Consider the following 16,072-nt stretch of genomic DNA (forward strand, 5'->3'; position numbering starts at 1 on the left):
TTAATTGGCTTTTTACGCACACATGTAGCTTTGATAGGAAGAGCAAAGAAATGCAAAGACATTGTTGCCTCTTACAAAAAAAAAAAAAAAAAAAGACCAGGCACCCATGTACAACCCTTGACAGTTAAGTGGTTTGATGGCACATTACTGTCAAATTGGAGTTTGGCACTAAAGCTGTGATAAGTCAAGTTTAATGAAGTTGACTCTCTTTCAAATTGGGTACCTGAGATAGTGCATGAGACTTTGAAAACTAAAATAAATGTGCAACTATAACACTGTAATATCTGCGATGCTGAAATGGTTTGTTTGTAAAAGTGGCTGATGAAACTAACAGAAGTCTTTGAGGTTGGAGTTTTGGGTGACAGGGGTGCTGTAGTCAGAGCTCCAGTCCCTCTCAAACACAGCCTTCAGCTGTGATTGGACGGTCGGGTCCGGGGACCGTGATGCAGTCTGGTTGACAACCAACGCTGAGCCAGCTGTGTGCACAAAGTAGTCACCTGACCAATTAGATGTACCTGAAGACAGAAAGAGACATGTTACATTTCAGCCCATTCATCACTTGGACATGATAAATATTAGTGTGTACCATTAAATGTGTACAATCAGAGGTGACTAATGATTCAAAATGAATGAATGAATTATTCTTTTAGCCTTTGAAATGCAAATGATAAAATGAATCATCCTTAAACAAAATGACATGTTATAAGGGAAGCAGAGAGAGTCCTCCTGTGAATACTGACAATGAAAAAACCTCCTCAAAAGCCAGTTACTAACAACATATGTTGTTATCCAATTGTGTTTCACATGAACCATGCAGTGCACCTGCAGCCTCACCTATGTAAGCTATCTTGTCAGTCACCATGTACTTGTTGTGGTTGACTCTGGCGAAGGGAATCTCCTTCTGCTTGGGGTTGGCAGGCACCACAAACAGCCTCTGGATAAGGGAAACAAGAGGTCATCAGGATATTGTTTTTACTACATCATAATATGTACAACCTCCTTTGTCAGTTTTTTGTCATAAAGACATAAAGAAGAGGTACTCACCACCTGGATGTCTAGTTTGTTCATGGGGTCGTAAACTGAGGCCAGAGACTTCAGGAAGGGAAACATGACTGGCTGGGTGCTGGCCCAGCAGCTGATCAGCAGGCGCACCTTGACCCGCCTCTCGTATGCCACTCTCCTCAGCTGGGTGTCGATGTCTGCCCAGTACCTGCAGAGGGCGCCGCATGCAGAGTATGAGGACACGGCACCATCACACTAACCATTCAGTCACCCTTCAGCTGTGTTCCAGTTCATAAATACCTTATTAATTCTCAAAAGAAATGGTCAAGTCAACCCTGGTGCAACTACTGGGTGTTTTGATGAAACACCTTAAAGAAGGAAATGTAGGTTTCATTCATGGATTTTACTTGTTCTGCAGAATTAATTTAAATTACAAAGAAATAACAGAATTTCAAACAAGGATTTCTGATGACACATTTCTTCTCAAGTGTTTACACTCATTTCACATTTCTGTCCACTTTTCGAACACAATATGACTAACGTGTTACTTTGTGGTTAAAACTGACTTAAGAGGATGAAACAGATGCACTTAATCCTGGAGGTTATCAAAGATCTGAACTACAGTACCTGTAGATACCGTAAAACCTTAATCTGACTCTTCTCAGCCATTCTCCCTGTAGTTACATCTGTACCTTTTAGGGTGTGAAAACTCCATGGTGGGCAGGTAGTTCATGACAGCAATGTAGATGAAGCTCTGGGCATCCTCCATCACACTGAGGATGGACTGAATGTCTGGGGTCCTGCCGGCTGCACAGAAGGACGGAGGGGAACTCTGCGAGAGAGAGTGACAGAGAAAACAAAGACATCTAGTTAATTATTTGTTCATTTTGAATCAATACAGGAGAGCATTCATAAAGTAAGTGTAAAGTCCTACTGGAATAATGGTACCGCTCGGTGGTCATTAGAAGTGCTCTGTAGATGTAATAAGGTACTGAAGGGAGAGAACTGGAGACTTTTTATAATACAACTTAAATGATAAAACAAATGGTTTTACTAACACTAAAGTAATTACTGCGGGGAATGAAGGGAAAAAAAGTGAGTATATGCTGCCACTTTAAATGTATTCTTTCTAGTTTGGTATTAAAGACTTTGGGGTTTTAGTCTTTGGGATCAGCAATAGAAACAATCTCTCCTTCTTCCCTGTTTGTATCTCACCGACAGATAAACGTTGGACGGCGTGTTGTTGAGTGGCAGCTGGAGAGGTGTGTCCTTGTTGTAGAGGGTGGAGAAGCTGGAGGGCCAGGGTGATGGGATCTTCTGACTCTCTCCCAGGAACCAATAGGCCTCAAAGATCTTACCCAGGTCTGCAGCCAAACAGCTGCAGTTGTAGACCACCACGCCCAGCTCCTTCACCTGGAGACCACCAGCAGAACACACACACGTATTCTCAATCACAACTTACAGCTCGTAGATTTTTTTTTTTAAAAGGTTATTCTTTAGGGCATTTTTTCTCTTTTTCAATAGCAACCGTGAGAGAGGCAGAGGCAATGGCAATGACAAAGCAGCAGAGTGACGACAAAGAATGTGACCGAGCCAACAAGTTTGAGCCAACAAGAACTTCCCCCTCTGCCTGGACTGGGCACCAGACAACCTTTCACTGCCAGGACAGGATACAATGTGTGGGATTCTTCATCAGACTTTAATTCTGAACTACATACCTAAACAAAACATAATTTCTTATCCACTTCCTCTAATCGTTACACTAACAACCCAAACACTGATACCATGTACACAGCAAAAAAAAAACATTGAGGTAATCCATTCCAATCCACATATACAAGAAAAAAATCAGTCTGACCAACCTGTGTGTGTGTGTGTGTGTGTGTGTGTGTGTGTGTGTGTGTGTGTGTATATATGTGTGTGTGTGTGTGTGTGTGTACCTGCGTGAGGGACCTCCAGTCCATGTTGGCACTGCCAATGTAAATGTGCTTCTTGTCCACCACCCAGAACTTGGTGTGAAGGACGCCTGAGGTGAGGTCTCTCATGTTAACTGTCCTGATGTCAGCCCCTGTAACGCACACACACGCACATTATTACTCAAATAACAAAAGTTATGATGGTCGGAAGAATTTTTTCACAAGCTCAAAACATTAGCTGTGTCCCACTCCAGGGGTGGCATCCGATTGTGACGCAGCAGTGTGATAAAGACTGTCCTTTCTTTTCCTGGGCCACAGAGGATCCAGCAGGTAGATCTTTCATGGCCCAACCTATCCCAAGATTCATTGAGTCATTGCCACTGGTAATGAAAATAATGTGGTAGCAAACAACAGCGACAGAGAGCCTGAAGATCACACTTTTTCAGTTCAGTTCAACAGCTAACGGAGCAACTGTCAAAACCAAGGGCCTTAAAACGTCAGGTTTTTGTGATAAAAAGTTAGTTGTTGTCAAGGTTGCCAGGCAACAGGAGCGTCTCTTTGTGACGCAACGGTAAGGAACCGTCTCATTTTGGTTTGAAAGGCCACACCCTCATAGACCGTGTCCTCAAAAGGATGCAGCCCCTAAATTGAGACACAGCTATTGCCATGTATATATATATATATATATATATATATCATGTGTTAGTGTGTTCTTCAGTGGCACCAGAGACATGACTGACAGCAGCCTCTGAATTAACACACTTAAATAATTATATTAGTGCTCATAATTAATTCTAGTTGTGAATTTGAATACATTAATAGGAATAGGAATAAATAAAAAGTATATAGAAAGTTTGGTTCATATGATTGGAATCAACATAACAAAAGCAAAAGTATTTTAAAAGCAGAGCATCACCCGAATCGTTGAGCAGCTTGAGGTCGTCCTGAGGCTGACTCTCCTGTGGTCTGTTGACTGCGATCCGAACAGACAACTTCCCTGAAAGCTCAGCTAGTTTCTTCAGAATGGTTTCACCCTGTGCACAGCAAGAAAATTATTTCAATTTTGTAAATGCTAGGGGCAAAAAGATTCATTTCAGATTAAGACATAGAGGAAGAGGAAATTAAAGCAAAGACTCATGATAGATTCGTTGAGATAATTCTAAGTACCTAATTCTAAGTTGTCACCCACTCACCTACTCCCATGAATCATGATGCAATGTTAGAGGAGTAAAAAAAAGTATGAAGACACATTCAGATCAGGTGTAAGGCTCTGAGGAGGTGTAAGGTGTGTGTATAACAGTCATCCTTTGCTGCCATTCACAGCTCAAGCTGACCTGATTGGCTGTTGGCTCATGAGTGCCGGTGTCCTTGTTGGTGAGCGTCCAATAGAAGGAGGCTATGTCGACACTGCTGCGAGCCTCGCTCACCAGATTGAGCCAGGCCTGGAAGATGGAGGGGTGAGTGGTGCTGGAATTAAACTCCAGCCCCTCAGGGATGCTCTCCACCAGAACAATCCTGACAGGGGACAGAGGAAATGTCTTGATGATAGTGATTAACATCTGTACTTCTGGTTCTGCCTGTTGAGTCTGACCAATATATCTCAAGTAGAAACGGTGTCGCCATTACATCGATGGTCATGTTTATTTCTCAATTGTAAAATGTCTCACTCTTTTCATATCTTGCCATCAATTCTTAAAAAAAAAAACAACAAACACTGTTATGTCAATTGAACATTGACACATAAAGTGCACTTATTTTCTTGCTATGGAGCTTTTGACCGTATCGCATGGAATGTGCAACTTGAGTGGGGGTTGTTTTGTCACCCTGTGTTTCCTAACAATATTCACAGTAATGGAAAGTTAAAACATCTGCTGTTCCAGGACAACTGAGCATATTTAATTTGTTAATGAAGACCATGTAATATGGTTACAAGCTTGGAACAAGCGAGTAAGCGCACATTGAGTGGAGACAATTTTGTCAGCTGCAGTTTCTGAACACAAGAGCGAACCACCAAGCTCAACATCTTATTATCATGTGCTTCTATATGTATGTATGTATGTGTATTTATATACAGTATACATATATATGTAAAAACGAATGAAGATAGAACAGGCATAACATAAAAACATTATTTTAGTTTCAACAAATGTTACCATGTAAAAGGAATAACTAAATACAATTAATATTAATACTAAAAAGTGCTAAATTATTAAAGTTGATGACAGTTTGAAACATGAAAGCTGAATAAATGTGCTGGTCTCTTTAGGACTGTGTCCACGTGTGAGCAGATGTTTTCTTACTCGCAGGGGTCGTAGCAGGACTCGGCCTGGGGCAGACGGATGCTGCTGCTCGAGGCGGTGTGGGAGGATGAAACCCTGGGAGTCAGGAGGTTATAGACGGCCATGGCAGCCAGCAGCACAGTGGCTACAGTGGCCAGAGCTACCACACATCTGGAATACTGGAAAGAACGTGTTGATCGACGTTGAGTAAATCACGTTTATCTATGATTGTGCCGGTGTATTTCTTCTGTGTTGACAGCTTGTGTGTCTGCTGAAGTACCGCCAGTCAATACAAATGACTTAATTTGAGCCGGTCTGTATGTGTGTGTTTGTGTGTGGTCTGTAACGTACCAGCTGTGCTTTTCTGTCGTCTTGTCTCCTCCATTCCACGTCCACCAGCTACAGGCATCAGAGGGATACATTAACACAATGACAGAGCAACGTCAGACTAAACAATAAACCTCTAATATAACATGAACGCTGCCATTAAACAAAATAAGCAAGACCATTATTACACAATAAATGTGTCCATACAACTGGAAAATATTGATTTATTGATTGTGCCTCTGTGTAATCTAACAGAGTGATTAATCAATTATAATTTTCAATATGATGATTCAAACTCCCCATGAACAGTCTAACCAATACCTCTCGATTGCAATACTAGCAATCTTTATCAATTCGTCTGTTCATTTCTTTTTGAGCTTTGACCAGTAAATTCTTGGTATTTTCACTTGATAACTGCTTTAAGCAAATAATCAAACCCTATCAATCAAAGGTGGAAAATATTCAACAGTGATTCATTACTTGAACCAGAGCATGAAAAAACACCAAACTTACCTTATTGTAAGTGATGTCCATCTTCACGCTGAAGGACAAAATGACATCTGATTCAGTACCAGTCCTGTCAGCTCAGAGTCAGCAGCTCTGAGACCAAACACAGGAACAAAACATGTGATGTTACATCATGTCTTCATGTCTCTGCACAAAAGACTTAATGAATGACCTGCTGCATTAAAAGCTTTTACATGTTGGCAGCTCCGAATGCCAACAAGAGGTAAAAGATTTAACAACAGTACATTAAAAGTATGACATTGAACAGTTGGGGATAAAAATTAGGTTTTAAGAAATTTATGAAGTGAATTTGACAACTGAATAATTGAAAAGGGAAAGTTTCTGTTTGAGTAAGAGATAATCATAAATAACTTTAACTTAATGTAGCTGCATCGTTATGAAACAATATGGCAATCTCAAACACTATTGTCTCTCCTTTAAACACACACACACCTCGGCTTAACCTTTACAGACTTTACAAAGAGAAGCTTCTAGGTGTTTTCAACACCAGAGACAGAGAATAACCTGCACAGTTCATCTCTAGCACAAAGACACATGCGGCTCCAGCTGCTGACAGGCTGCATGCAGGTCAACTGCACCAAAGCACTGTGTATCAATAACTGTAAGTAATAGTGCTTAAAATTAAAATATGTGATCGTGACAAACCGTTTACTGGAATCTGAGGTCTTGTGATTGGATAAAGAAAGAGGAAGTATGGCAACTTAATTGCTGACAGCAGCAGGATGCAACCCTAAACAAGCAGTCACATGAGTCGGAGTCTCCTCATAGAAACATTACTCAATACAGCTGCTGATATGGGACCATACAGTATACTGGACTGTTGAATAAAGGCTCTCCAACATGTTTGATTTTGTTTGTCGGGATTTTCTCCAAACTGATTTCAAAAAAGGCAAAACATGATCAGTAATATGGTTTTGACAGAATGGACAGGGTTTTTTTTTTTCCAATCAAAAATTACACCAAACAACAAGTTTAGGAAGAGAGCAATAGAGCAGAATGTACCAACACACTCAGTTTATTTAAATACCACATTTTGTTCTCTCAAATTGCATCCAGAAAGACATAAAATAACTTGTGTGGTTTGTTGCACATGAACAGTCACACAAAACAATTCATGCACTGCATGATATTGAGAACCAGACAATGCTGGGTTTTACCGTAACAGAGTTTGGAATGAGGAATCGTGACATTTTGAAATCTGACATATTTCAGATCTAAAACTGAAACTAGAAGACTAGCACTATGGGAGTCTGACAAAGATGTACAGGGTGAAACACTTTAATTCAGTGAAAACAACTGGAAGCTGTAACACAGTTCACACAGATTTCCCAGCACCTCAAACATTGTGAAGTTACTTTACTCTTCATACACTGCGCTATACAAAGCAGATTCCCTATAATCTCTAGATTTAAAGTAAACAAAAAGGCTTCAAGCAAAGGGTGGTCTGACTAGTGCACCAAATTACAACTGGCAGCAGAGGACAAAGAAGGCTTGTTTCTATCTGTGCAGAGGAACAAGTGAGTCAAGAGTTTTGGCTCAAGTTGTAGAAGGCGGAGTGAGTCAGAGAGGACTGCTCAATTCTTAAACTACCCAAAGAAAGAATAACAGAGCACCACGCCTTATTTGTGAGCTTCAGAGTAGATAACACAGGGTTAGCTAACTAGTACGAGGCTAAACACATGAATGTAGTTCATGTAAGCGACTTCGAAGATTAGCAAATATTTAAAGACCTTAAAAACACAGTCGGTTAGGAAGTAACTACTCCAGTGTATAGTTAATGACAATAGGCAAAGCACCTCTGATTGTAATGTTATGTTTTGTGTTTAACAGTACTATAATTCCTATTAATAACCCACTGTAACTTTACTGAGCAACCGAAGAGTCGCTGACAGTGCAAAACAACAAAAACAACTCACTCTCAGCTAGTGAAAACTGTCAACCCACCTGTTCTCATGCGTCCAGGTTAATTAAAATCCCACATGTAAAAGCGTCAACGTCTGTTCCTTCTGCACAATAACATTTAAGGTAGTTATTTCATTTTTAAATGATCAAACAAGTCTGAAGAAACTCATTCACTGCACCATTTAAGTGCCGATTTGGCTACAAACAGGATCGTGAAAGGAGAGGTGGTCATGTGATCTCAGCCGGACAGCCAATTGGAAGGGAGCTGACCGCGTGACGTACAACGGGCAAGTTACAGTAGTGCAGTTCTCACTTTTCACTAGCAGAGGGCGCTGTATATCCATGGCTGTGACACACACACACACACACACACACACACACACACACACACACACACACACACACACACACACACAAAAACATTAATTAATCATTGTACATTAAAACGTCACATTTGGCCATGTCACGTTCTTCTAACGTGTTAAAAGTCAGAACATGATGACATGACACATGATGTTTGATAAAAAAAACTGTAGTTATGCGTGTTAACAGCCACGTTGCGTACAGTGGGCAGGGTCGGAATCTCGTCTGACCTCCGATCTCTGACCCCTGACCCCTGACCCCTGACCCGACTTCCAGGATGAAGCTCACCTGCAGCTTCTCTAAGCCGGACAGGTAAGAAGGGCAAACATTAGGCTAAATAGTTGCATTATGAAATACCAATATGGATGCATAAACTGCCCATAAGCTCCGAATAAAGACTAACATCCACACGATGTTACACCTGGAGGCAGCGGTGATAACATTAGCATCACTAGCATCAACCTTAGCAGCTTTTTTTGATGAACCAACTAAATGTTTGCGAGAAAGTGAATGTCTTTTTAACTTACTTGTGAAAAAGACGCAGTTATTATTGTACACCCCGAGGTCTCTCAGACCGCTGGACCCTAATGTAAGTTAGTCTATCTGGCAAACTTTTAACAAGCATTTACATTTGGCATTTTAAGCTAATCTTCTGTCCGTCCCTCAGCTGCTGTGAGGTCTCTAAACACCACAACTGGTCATTCTGTGTTTTAGATAATTGGTCACAGGTGAATTTGATTTCCCTTTAGTTATTATAGCTATTATAGACCTGGAGCTGATATCAATACCACAATTAATTTAATGGGTACTGATCTTGTCCTGGACGTTTAATCTCTCCTTGTGATGCCCTTTCCATAGTTTTTTTCCAGCTCCAGCTGGTGCTTCTTAATTGTCTTCAAACAATGCACAGACTGGGGCTACATTTCTTAATGATTTGTTCAATTGAGAAGGGTATCTAATTTCAGTTTCATATAATTTGGGGATGCAAAGTACTTTGAGTGTAAGTAAATGTAAAGGTTATAGATACAAGTAAAAAGATCACATTAATCTTCACTTATATGTTTGTGTGTCCTTGGCATGTGCTGGGACTCTTTCTCTGATGACACCTTTTCCTCTCTTTTAACTTTTGATTTGATTTGTCTGTGCATCATGAACATTTTCCCATTAGGGACAACAACCAATTCAAAGGTCTTTGCACTAAAGACATATAAGATGGAAGTATTTTTTATCTATTATTATTCACTTAAACACCTTTGCTGCATCGCACTTGTCCAAGATCCATCTTCCCTTCTGGACATATCAGTGTATTCAGTTTAGTCTGCATCACGCTTCTTGTTCAGCTCAAACTACCCACCTCCACATAGGTCCTGCAGCGTCACAGTCAGTCATAGATTAGATCAGATTATCTGTCTTCAGAGTAAATAAACGTGTGATTGCTTATTTATCTAAACATTTTGTATACAATATCTAATAAACACAATTTTCTTTCTTTCTTCTCAGCTTCCGTTTAGCCTCATTGAGTTTCCACCAGCAGAGATGAGCAGCACAGACAAAGGCCCCAAGTGAAGAGGTGAGAAATACAAAATTTGTAGAGGAGAACACCCAAGTCCGATTCCCTTGAATGTCAGACAGTAGCTGACCTGAGTACGTAACTGAGTATGTAAAACTGCAGTGTGAAGAACTGCAAACCCTTTCTTAGTGTCTCTGTCCATCAAAATGAAATTAAAGTAGAAGAAGTAGTCACACACTCACTTTATGAACTGAAATCTTTGGCCACATTCTCTGTATCTGGATGGTGCAGGAGTTTTGTTGATTTCTTTGAAATAGTTCGGGTTAGTGAATATTGTATGTTGGAGAGGGTTGTGCTGTTGATGTGAGTTGAATTATCTTCTGTGATGGAACGATGTGAGGATGAAGCATCTGAGGCATAATTTTTTTTCCCAGGCTGGTAATATGAGCTACTTTGCTTCTGGTTGGCAGGTTTAATGTTGCTGTGCTGACAGTCTGTCTTTTCAACATGGATGTACAGTAGCCAAAGAAATAGATGCACAGTTGATGCGGTATATGTTTATTACCATTGTAGATGCACAAGCCAGCATAATTAATTTGTATTAATGTGGAGCATGCTTCTCTCTAAGGACTATAATTTGAAACTATCAACTAAAGCAATACTCCATGAGGGTCAGCAAGGGGTTGAAGTAACTGATTGTATATACTTCTGTTACTGTGCCCCTGTTACTGTAACCTTTGGTATTTGATGCTTCTTTCAAGTGTTTTTACTGAAAGCTGGACAGCTGAGGGGCCAGTAAACCATCTGTTAGTGAGGACAAGTCATCTGGCTTTCCTTTATTTGCGCAGTTTATTTTCCAATTTGATATGTTTCACCTAAAATATCTAGTTTGATCTCTGTTTGCTCAGCCTTTTAACCACAGGTGGTTAGTCTTATGATTCAACAGGGGGCGCCACAGTGCAAGTACAGCCTGGGATTTTTGAGCTCTTCACACTGAGGGGATAATAGAGGGGGAAAGACAGAGAGTGTAGTTTATGGCTTATTGTTTATTCTTTTCCTGCCTACACTGTGCAATACAGAGTGACAGGGAATATCCATTAAAACAGTGGAATGTACCTTTATAAAAAGGTGTGGTAAATGGTCACATTTCCTTTTGTTTGCGGTGAAAGCTGCTGTTTGATAAGAAAGAAAGAGCCAGACTTAAAGAATTCCAACATTAACACACACACACACACACACACACACACACACACACACACACACACCTTTTCCCTTCTCTCTCCCTACTGTAGTGTAGCTTTTTTTTTGTTGAGCAATATAAACATTTGCATTACAAAACAGTATTACTATTGCTAAGCATATTTTTAAGTGTGTATTCTCACTTTGTGTATCATGTGCGTCTGTTCGTTTGTGTGTGTGTGTGTAACCATGGAGACGGGCCCAGAAATATCCTAGACAGTTTTATTTTTTTACAGCAACAGAGGCAGAGTTATGGCGAGGTTATAAAAAGCTGACATGCTTCACTTCCGCAGTCGAGGTCCCGTCTGTCTTCTCCCAGTCTCTGATGCTTCTCTCAGTTACCTGCACACATAACAAATTCATTTCTCAGATCTTTTGATCAGTTATCAGTTATTTTTAAGGTATTGATTTTCGAATTTAAATGTTGTTCTTTTTGTTAGCCCTGCTATTTTATTTTTTTTTACACAAATAATGTATAAAAGTTGAGAATCCAACAGTTAACGTGAGATTTCTTCCTACTTTGTGAACAGAGCAACATTCTTACATTTTAACAGCTTTGTTTTGACAATGCAAAACTACCTCAGCAAGTACGTTTGTAAGGTGAGTGAAGATGTAAAATGAGTCAGTTTGCACCATCTCTGCTTAAATCTATTGTAAACACATCATATTCTCCTCAGCCTGTTGACAGCTAACGATGCCATAGCTCCCTTTCATTTTCTTTTTTTTAAAAATCAACTTCCTGAATCGCCAAGAGTGGGCTGACCGTGGATTAACGTACAATAAAAGTTTTATTTTCCTCTTGGAAGCCCAGTCTCACAGAGTAGGTGTGTTTATGTCCCTGTGATGAGACATCAGGACTGAAGCCAGTGAGTCACAGAGCAGCTACCTGCGCTCACCTGTGCCTCTGCCTTTCATTCGTAACAACACTTCCTTTTTTCACTCGGCGTAGTTCTGCTTAAAGACGCTTTTTACCCAAATGACTTTGCCCTTTGCATTCTGGGTAACTGCTCCTCTAATGACAACCCTGCAGTTGTGTTCAGGTGCTTAAATTGTATTTATGTTTCTGTTTGAAGTCCCCTCTTCACTTCTTTGCAGTAAGTGTGGGACCACCAGGGGACTTGAGGGGAATTCAGTGGCTCATTTAATCCACTATTTATTCTGTCCCTTACCGGATGCATACAAATCTGACGCATCTCATTTTACTGACTCTGACTCCAGAAGTGCTCCTGCCTTAACTTTAATAAATTGAATAAGTAAATAACACAAAATCAAAACAAATGATTCCTTGTAAGACTTGTTCACATCTGTCTGGAAATGTGAGATAATGCAAATAACAACCCCCCACCACCCGCCACCACACCCCAGTCTTATTTCTTTTATCAAGTACAGAGTCTCTCTATGGTTTGAGTCTGCTGTTTATGGCTGTGTGGGCCATAAACAGCGCTGACATCACCAGACCAGGCTGGTAATTGGCTGGTGATCCTGTCGCTGGTGCATCAGTTTTCAGACTGCAAAACTGGAACGCAGATGTTTTTTCTCTTTTGGTCACTACTCTTAACTCACTACACTCAGATCCATGAAATTTTAGGATGTGGGTGTAGAGATTTACATACCACATTTCTTCAGCAGTGTGTGTGCTCCTCCTTCTGCAGTATTTGAATATTTCTTCATTTAACTTTATAGCACTCTAGACTAAAAATCAACTTTAAAATATATGAATTGATTTCTTTTTTTAATGGTTCTGACTGCATGCTCTTCTTTATTCATTCTGCTAAAACAAAACTGTTTATGTTAGTTCCAGCTAAATTTATGTATAATTAGTGCTGAGACAATTAGTCATTAAACAATTAGTTGATCAACAGACAATGCATCAAACTCTCAGTCATTTATGAAGGGACCTTTAAACTGGTTCCAGCTTCTTAAATGTCAGGAGTTGCTGCTTTCTGCTGCTTTAAATAATTGTAAACTTTTTGACAGTGGGTCAGACAAAGTCAGCTGTGTGAAGACATCACCTTGGGCTGTGGATCTTTGTGATGGCCATTTACCACAATGTTTTGACATTTTAAAGACTAAACAATCAGTTAATTACAAAAATATGGATGAATTGATGATGAAAATAATCCTAAATGAACGGCTGAAATGATTAATTTATTTATCAGCGATGGATAATCAACATCTACTTTTAAAATGTCTAATTTGTGAGGATGTCCTGCTGTGCTTTCTCTCATGTCATATTTAATTAAACATCTTCAGCTGCTGAAGCGCTGTGTTTTTGCTGTGACCTAGTTTAAAGGAAAATACGTCCGATTACCTGATACTGATTTATCAAGTGGTGATTTTGTCCCATTAAACAAAGTTGTGCTGTGGGGACAGACTAAACTGTTGACTAAACAACAGTTTATTTCTTAATGGAGCTAAAAGAGAGTCCCGGGTTCACACCCACAGGTTAGTACCTGATGTACTGTAGTGACTCATGTTTCCTGCTGCGCACTGTGCTTCATTAGTCATTCACTATTGATCTGTTGTTCTCTCTCCTGCTCTCTCTCTCTCTCTCTCACCGCACACACACACACACACACACACACACACACACACACACACACACACAGAGCTTCCAGGATCTTAGGAAAGCCAGTCACCTGTGCAGTTAAAGGATGTAGAGAAGGAAGTGGAATGACTGCTTGAGCTGCTATAAACCAGTCGCCACCCAACTGACTGACTGACAGGCTGGTTGAGAGGCTGTGTAACTGACTGACTGACTGACTGTTTGACTTGTTAACAAGCTCGGTGGAGAGGGAGGTTGTGTCTTACTAGCCCTTAACTCTAACCTTAACTTTTACAGCTACTGTACATGGCTAAACTTAAATCTAATTCTAACTATAAACCATAAAACCAAGTCCTGACCGTTTGTAAAAGAAAGAAAAAGGGACAAACGTCTGCTCTTTCCAAACTCCCTTCTCTCAGAGTGTAAAAATGAAAATAGGTCCTCACAAACTTAGATGTACAAGAGCACAGGCCTGCATTACCTGCACCACACCTAGCTCTCCCAGCGCCATGTGCCTCAACAAAACATTCCTACATGTCAGAGTTGCTCAACTCCTCCACATGATAACATTTTATGAACAGACTGAAAACTATACATACCTGTGCTCTGTCCCGTCTGCTGCCCTGTTAATAAATATAGATAAAACTTCACCTCCACCTCAGACTGATGCAGCTTCAACCTTTAAAGAAATGCAGCATTAACCAAATGCAAACAAAAACCTTCTTTCATTCAGTTTCTTATTATTACTCATTTCTGCATATGAGCTGGAGGGTTTGAAGTTGCACTGTATTCTTGGTCAAGACTGATGTTGACACGACACTTCAGTGGATAAATTAGACAGTAAATAAAGCAAGAAGAGATTGATTTTGACAGTGGGCCAGTTCATTCTGTTCATCCTCCGCCCACGTCTGTCTGAGCTGGACTCGGTGACCGGGGGCGGGGGAGTATGGGGGAGGTATGCGGGGGACAATGGTGAGACAGCAGAGGGGGAATGAGCAGGGCAAAGTGAACAGGCTGTTCAACCACAGGTGAAGGCTGATAAAGAGCCCAGATACTGGTCTATGGGTCAAAGACTATACTGGGGGAGCAGTTACACTCTTAAAATGATGAAGATGTGTTGTTTAAAACATGACTTGTGTGGTAGTTTGTAACTTTTTGTGCTACTTCACATAGTAAAACATATCCAGCACAACATGGACTGTTAACTGTTTGCAGGTTGTCGGGGCAGTTACTTTTGGGAGTAGTTAAGAGGTGGTTGCTGAGGGTTAAAGGGGTAGGGACAGAGGGGCAGAAAACGTTTATAGAGGTAGGGGAAGATGAGAGTAAAGTGAAGTGAAACTTTCAGTCTTTTATTCTCGTAAATTTCCATATTCTGCTATGTATCTAGCTTAGTGAATGTGGTTGTGTGCGTGTGTGTACATCTTTGGATGCAGTTGTACCAAGTCTAGTCAAGGCAGTTATAGTACAGGTAATTAGGAGCTGTGGGGGATTGATACTGTAGGAAAAAGAGAATAAAAAAGATATTAGTTTCTGTTAAGTTTTGGTTGGAGAGTGTATCTGAGGCCATGTCTATCCCAAACTGATTTAAATGAGAAAAATGTTTATTTTCTTTCTCAGTTTTCTGCTTCCACACACAAACTGGATTTTTTTTCTTTTGGAAAACACTTTCTAAAGTGTCTGAAGTTGAAAATGCTGGCCTTGTTTGCTGTAATGTGGCGATGAGGACGGTGGTTTTCAAAAACTATTGATTTGAATGTGATGTCCCAGTGTATGCAGCTGAAATGCATTGTGGACTGCATCAGTACATTTGACGTTTAATTAATAACACACTGGGTGCGCAGCTTTGTGTATTTTTTTTTCTTCTATGTTTCAGTGATCTTACTCACCAATCATAGACCACCCTGACACAATACTGGATTGAAAGTGATGTGAAATTAATGTGGGATTCAGTATTGGTTGACAGCTTTGGCTTGAAGTTTGCTCAGGTCTCTGATCATCATGATTCATTTTGCATTTCGAGTCTTGACTCGCTGCAGACTTTGCTCTTGACATTTGGTCTATAAACAAAAAACAGCAAAATGGAAGAAATCAACACTGAGATCATGTAAAGGTGCTGTGAAATTTCAGTGTGGACGATAACTTTTCTAACACAGTACCAAAATGCTGAATAATTTTGACATGCAAACAGCTTTTATCTCTCATAGAATGTAAGTGGCCAGAGTTTTCAAGTGGACTTTGGGGTCTGTGTGTGTGTGTGTGTGTGTGTGTGTGTGTGTGTGTGTGTGTGTGTGTGTGTGTGTGTGTGTGTGCGCCCTCGTGCTAACAGGCCATGTAGGTTGTACAGGTCAGCTAGAGCAGGTAACTGATTACCCAGTCCGGTCGAACCAGGTCTGTGTGTGGGAAGAGGAGGGCAGAAGAAGAAGAGGGAGGTGGTGCATCCTGAGGTATATCTTTATATCCT

The 16,072-nt window shown here is 40.4% G+C and overlaps 1 protein-coding gene and 1 long non-coding RNA gene across 2 annotated transcripts; both read right to left on the bottom strand.

The window, feature by feature from the left end:
• Positions 1-6: 6 nt before the first annotated feature.
• On the bottom strand, positions 7-8,177 carry pld3 (phospholipase D family member 3). Its single transcript, XM_023415998.2, has 12 exons — positions 7,997-8,177; positions 6,038-6,124; positions 5,549-5,596; positions 5,219-5,376; positions 4,253-4,433; positions 3,835-3,952; positions 2,943-3,070; positions 2,218-2,415; positions 1,695-1,834; positions 1,045-1,210; positions 835-934; positions 7-515 (listed from the first exon to the last, which is right to left on the bottom strand). The coding sequence occupies exons 2-12, from the start codon at positions 6,056-6,058 to the stop codon at positions 328-330; spliced, it is 1,446 nt and encodes a 481-aa protein (XP_023271766.1). The 5' UTR covers positions 6,059-6,124; positions 7,997-8,177; the 3' UTR covers positions 7-327.
• A 3,011-nt stretch (positions 8,178-11,188) lies between these two features.
• Positions 11,189-14,408, bottom strand: LOC147818572 (uncharacterized). Its single transcript, XR_015437858.1, has 2 exons — positions 14,211-14,408; positions 11,189-11,408 (listed from the first exon to the last, which is right to left on the bottom strand). It is a non-coding gene; the product is annotated as an uncharacterized LOC147818572 (long non-coding RNA).
• Positions 14,409-16,072: the final 1,664 nt, after the last annotated feature.

Source organism: Seriola lalandi, unplaced genomic scaffold, assembly GCF_002814215.2.
Source record: "Seriola lalandi dorsalis isolate HSWRI2012SDOR001 ecotype SW California unplaced genomic scaffold, Sedor1 jcf7180002054560, whole genome shotgun sequence".
Classification (NCBI taxonomy): Eukaryota; Metazoa; Chordata; class Actinopteri; order Carangiformes; family Carangidae; genus Seriola; species Seriola lalandi.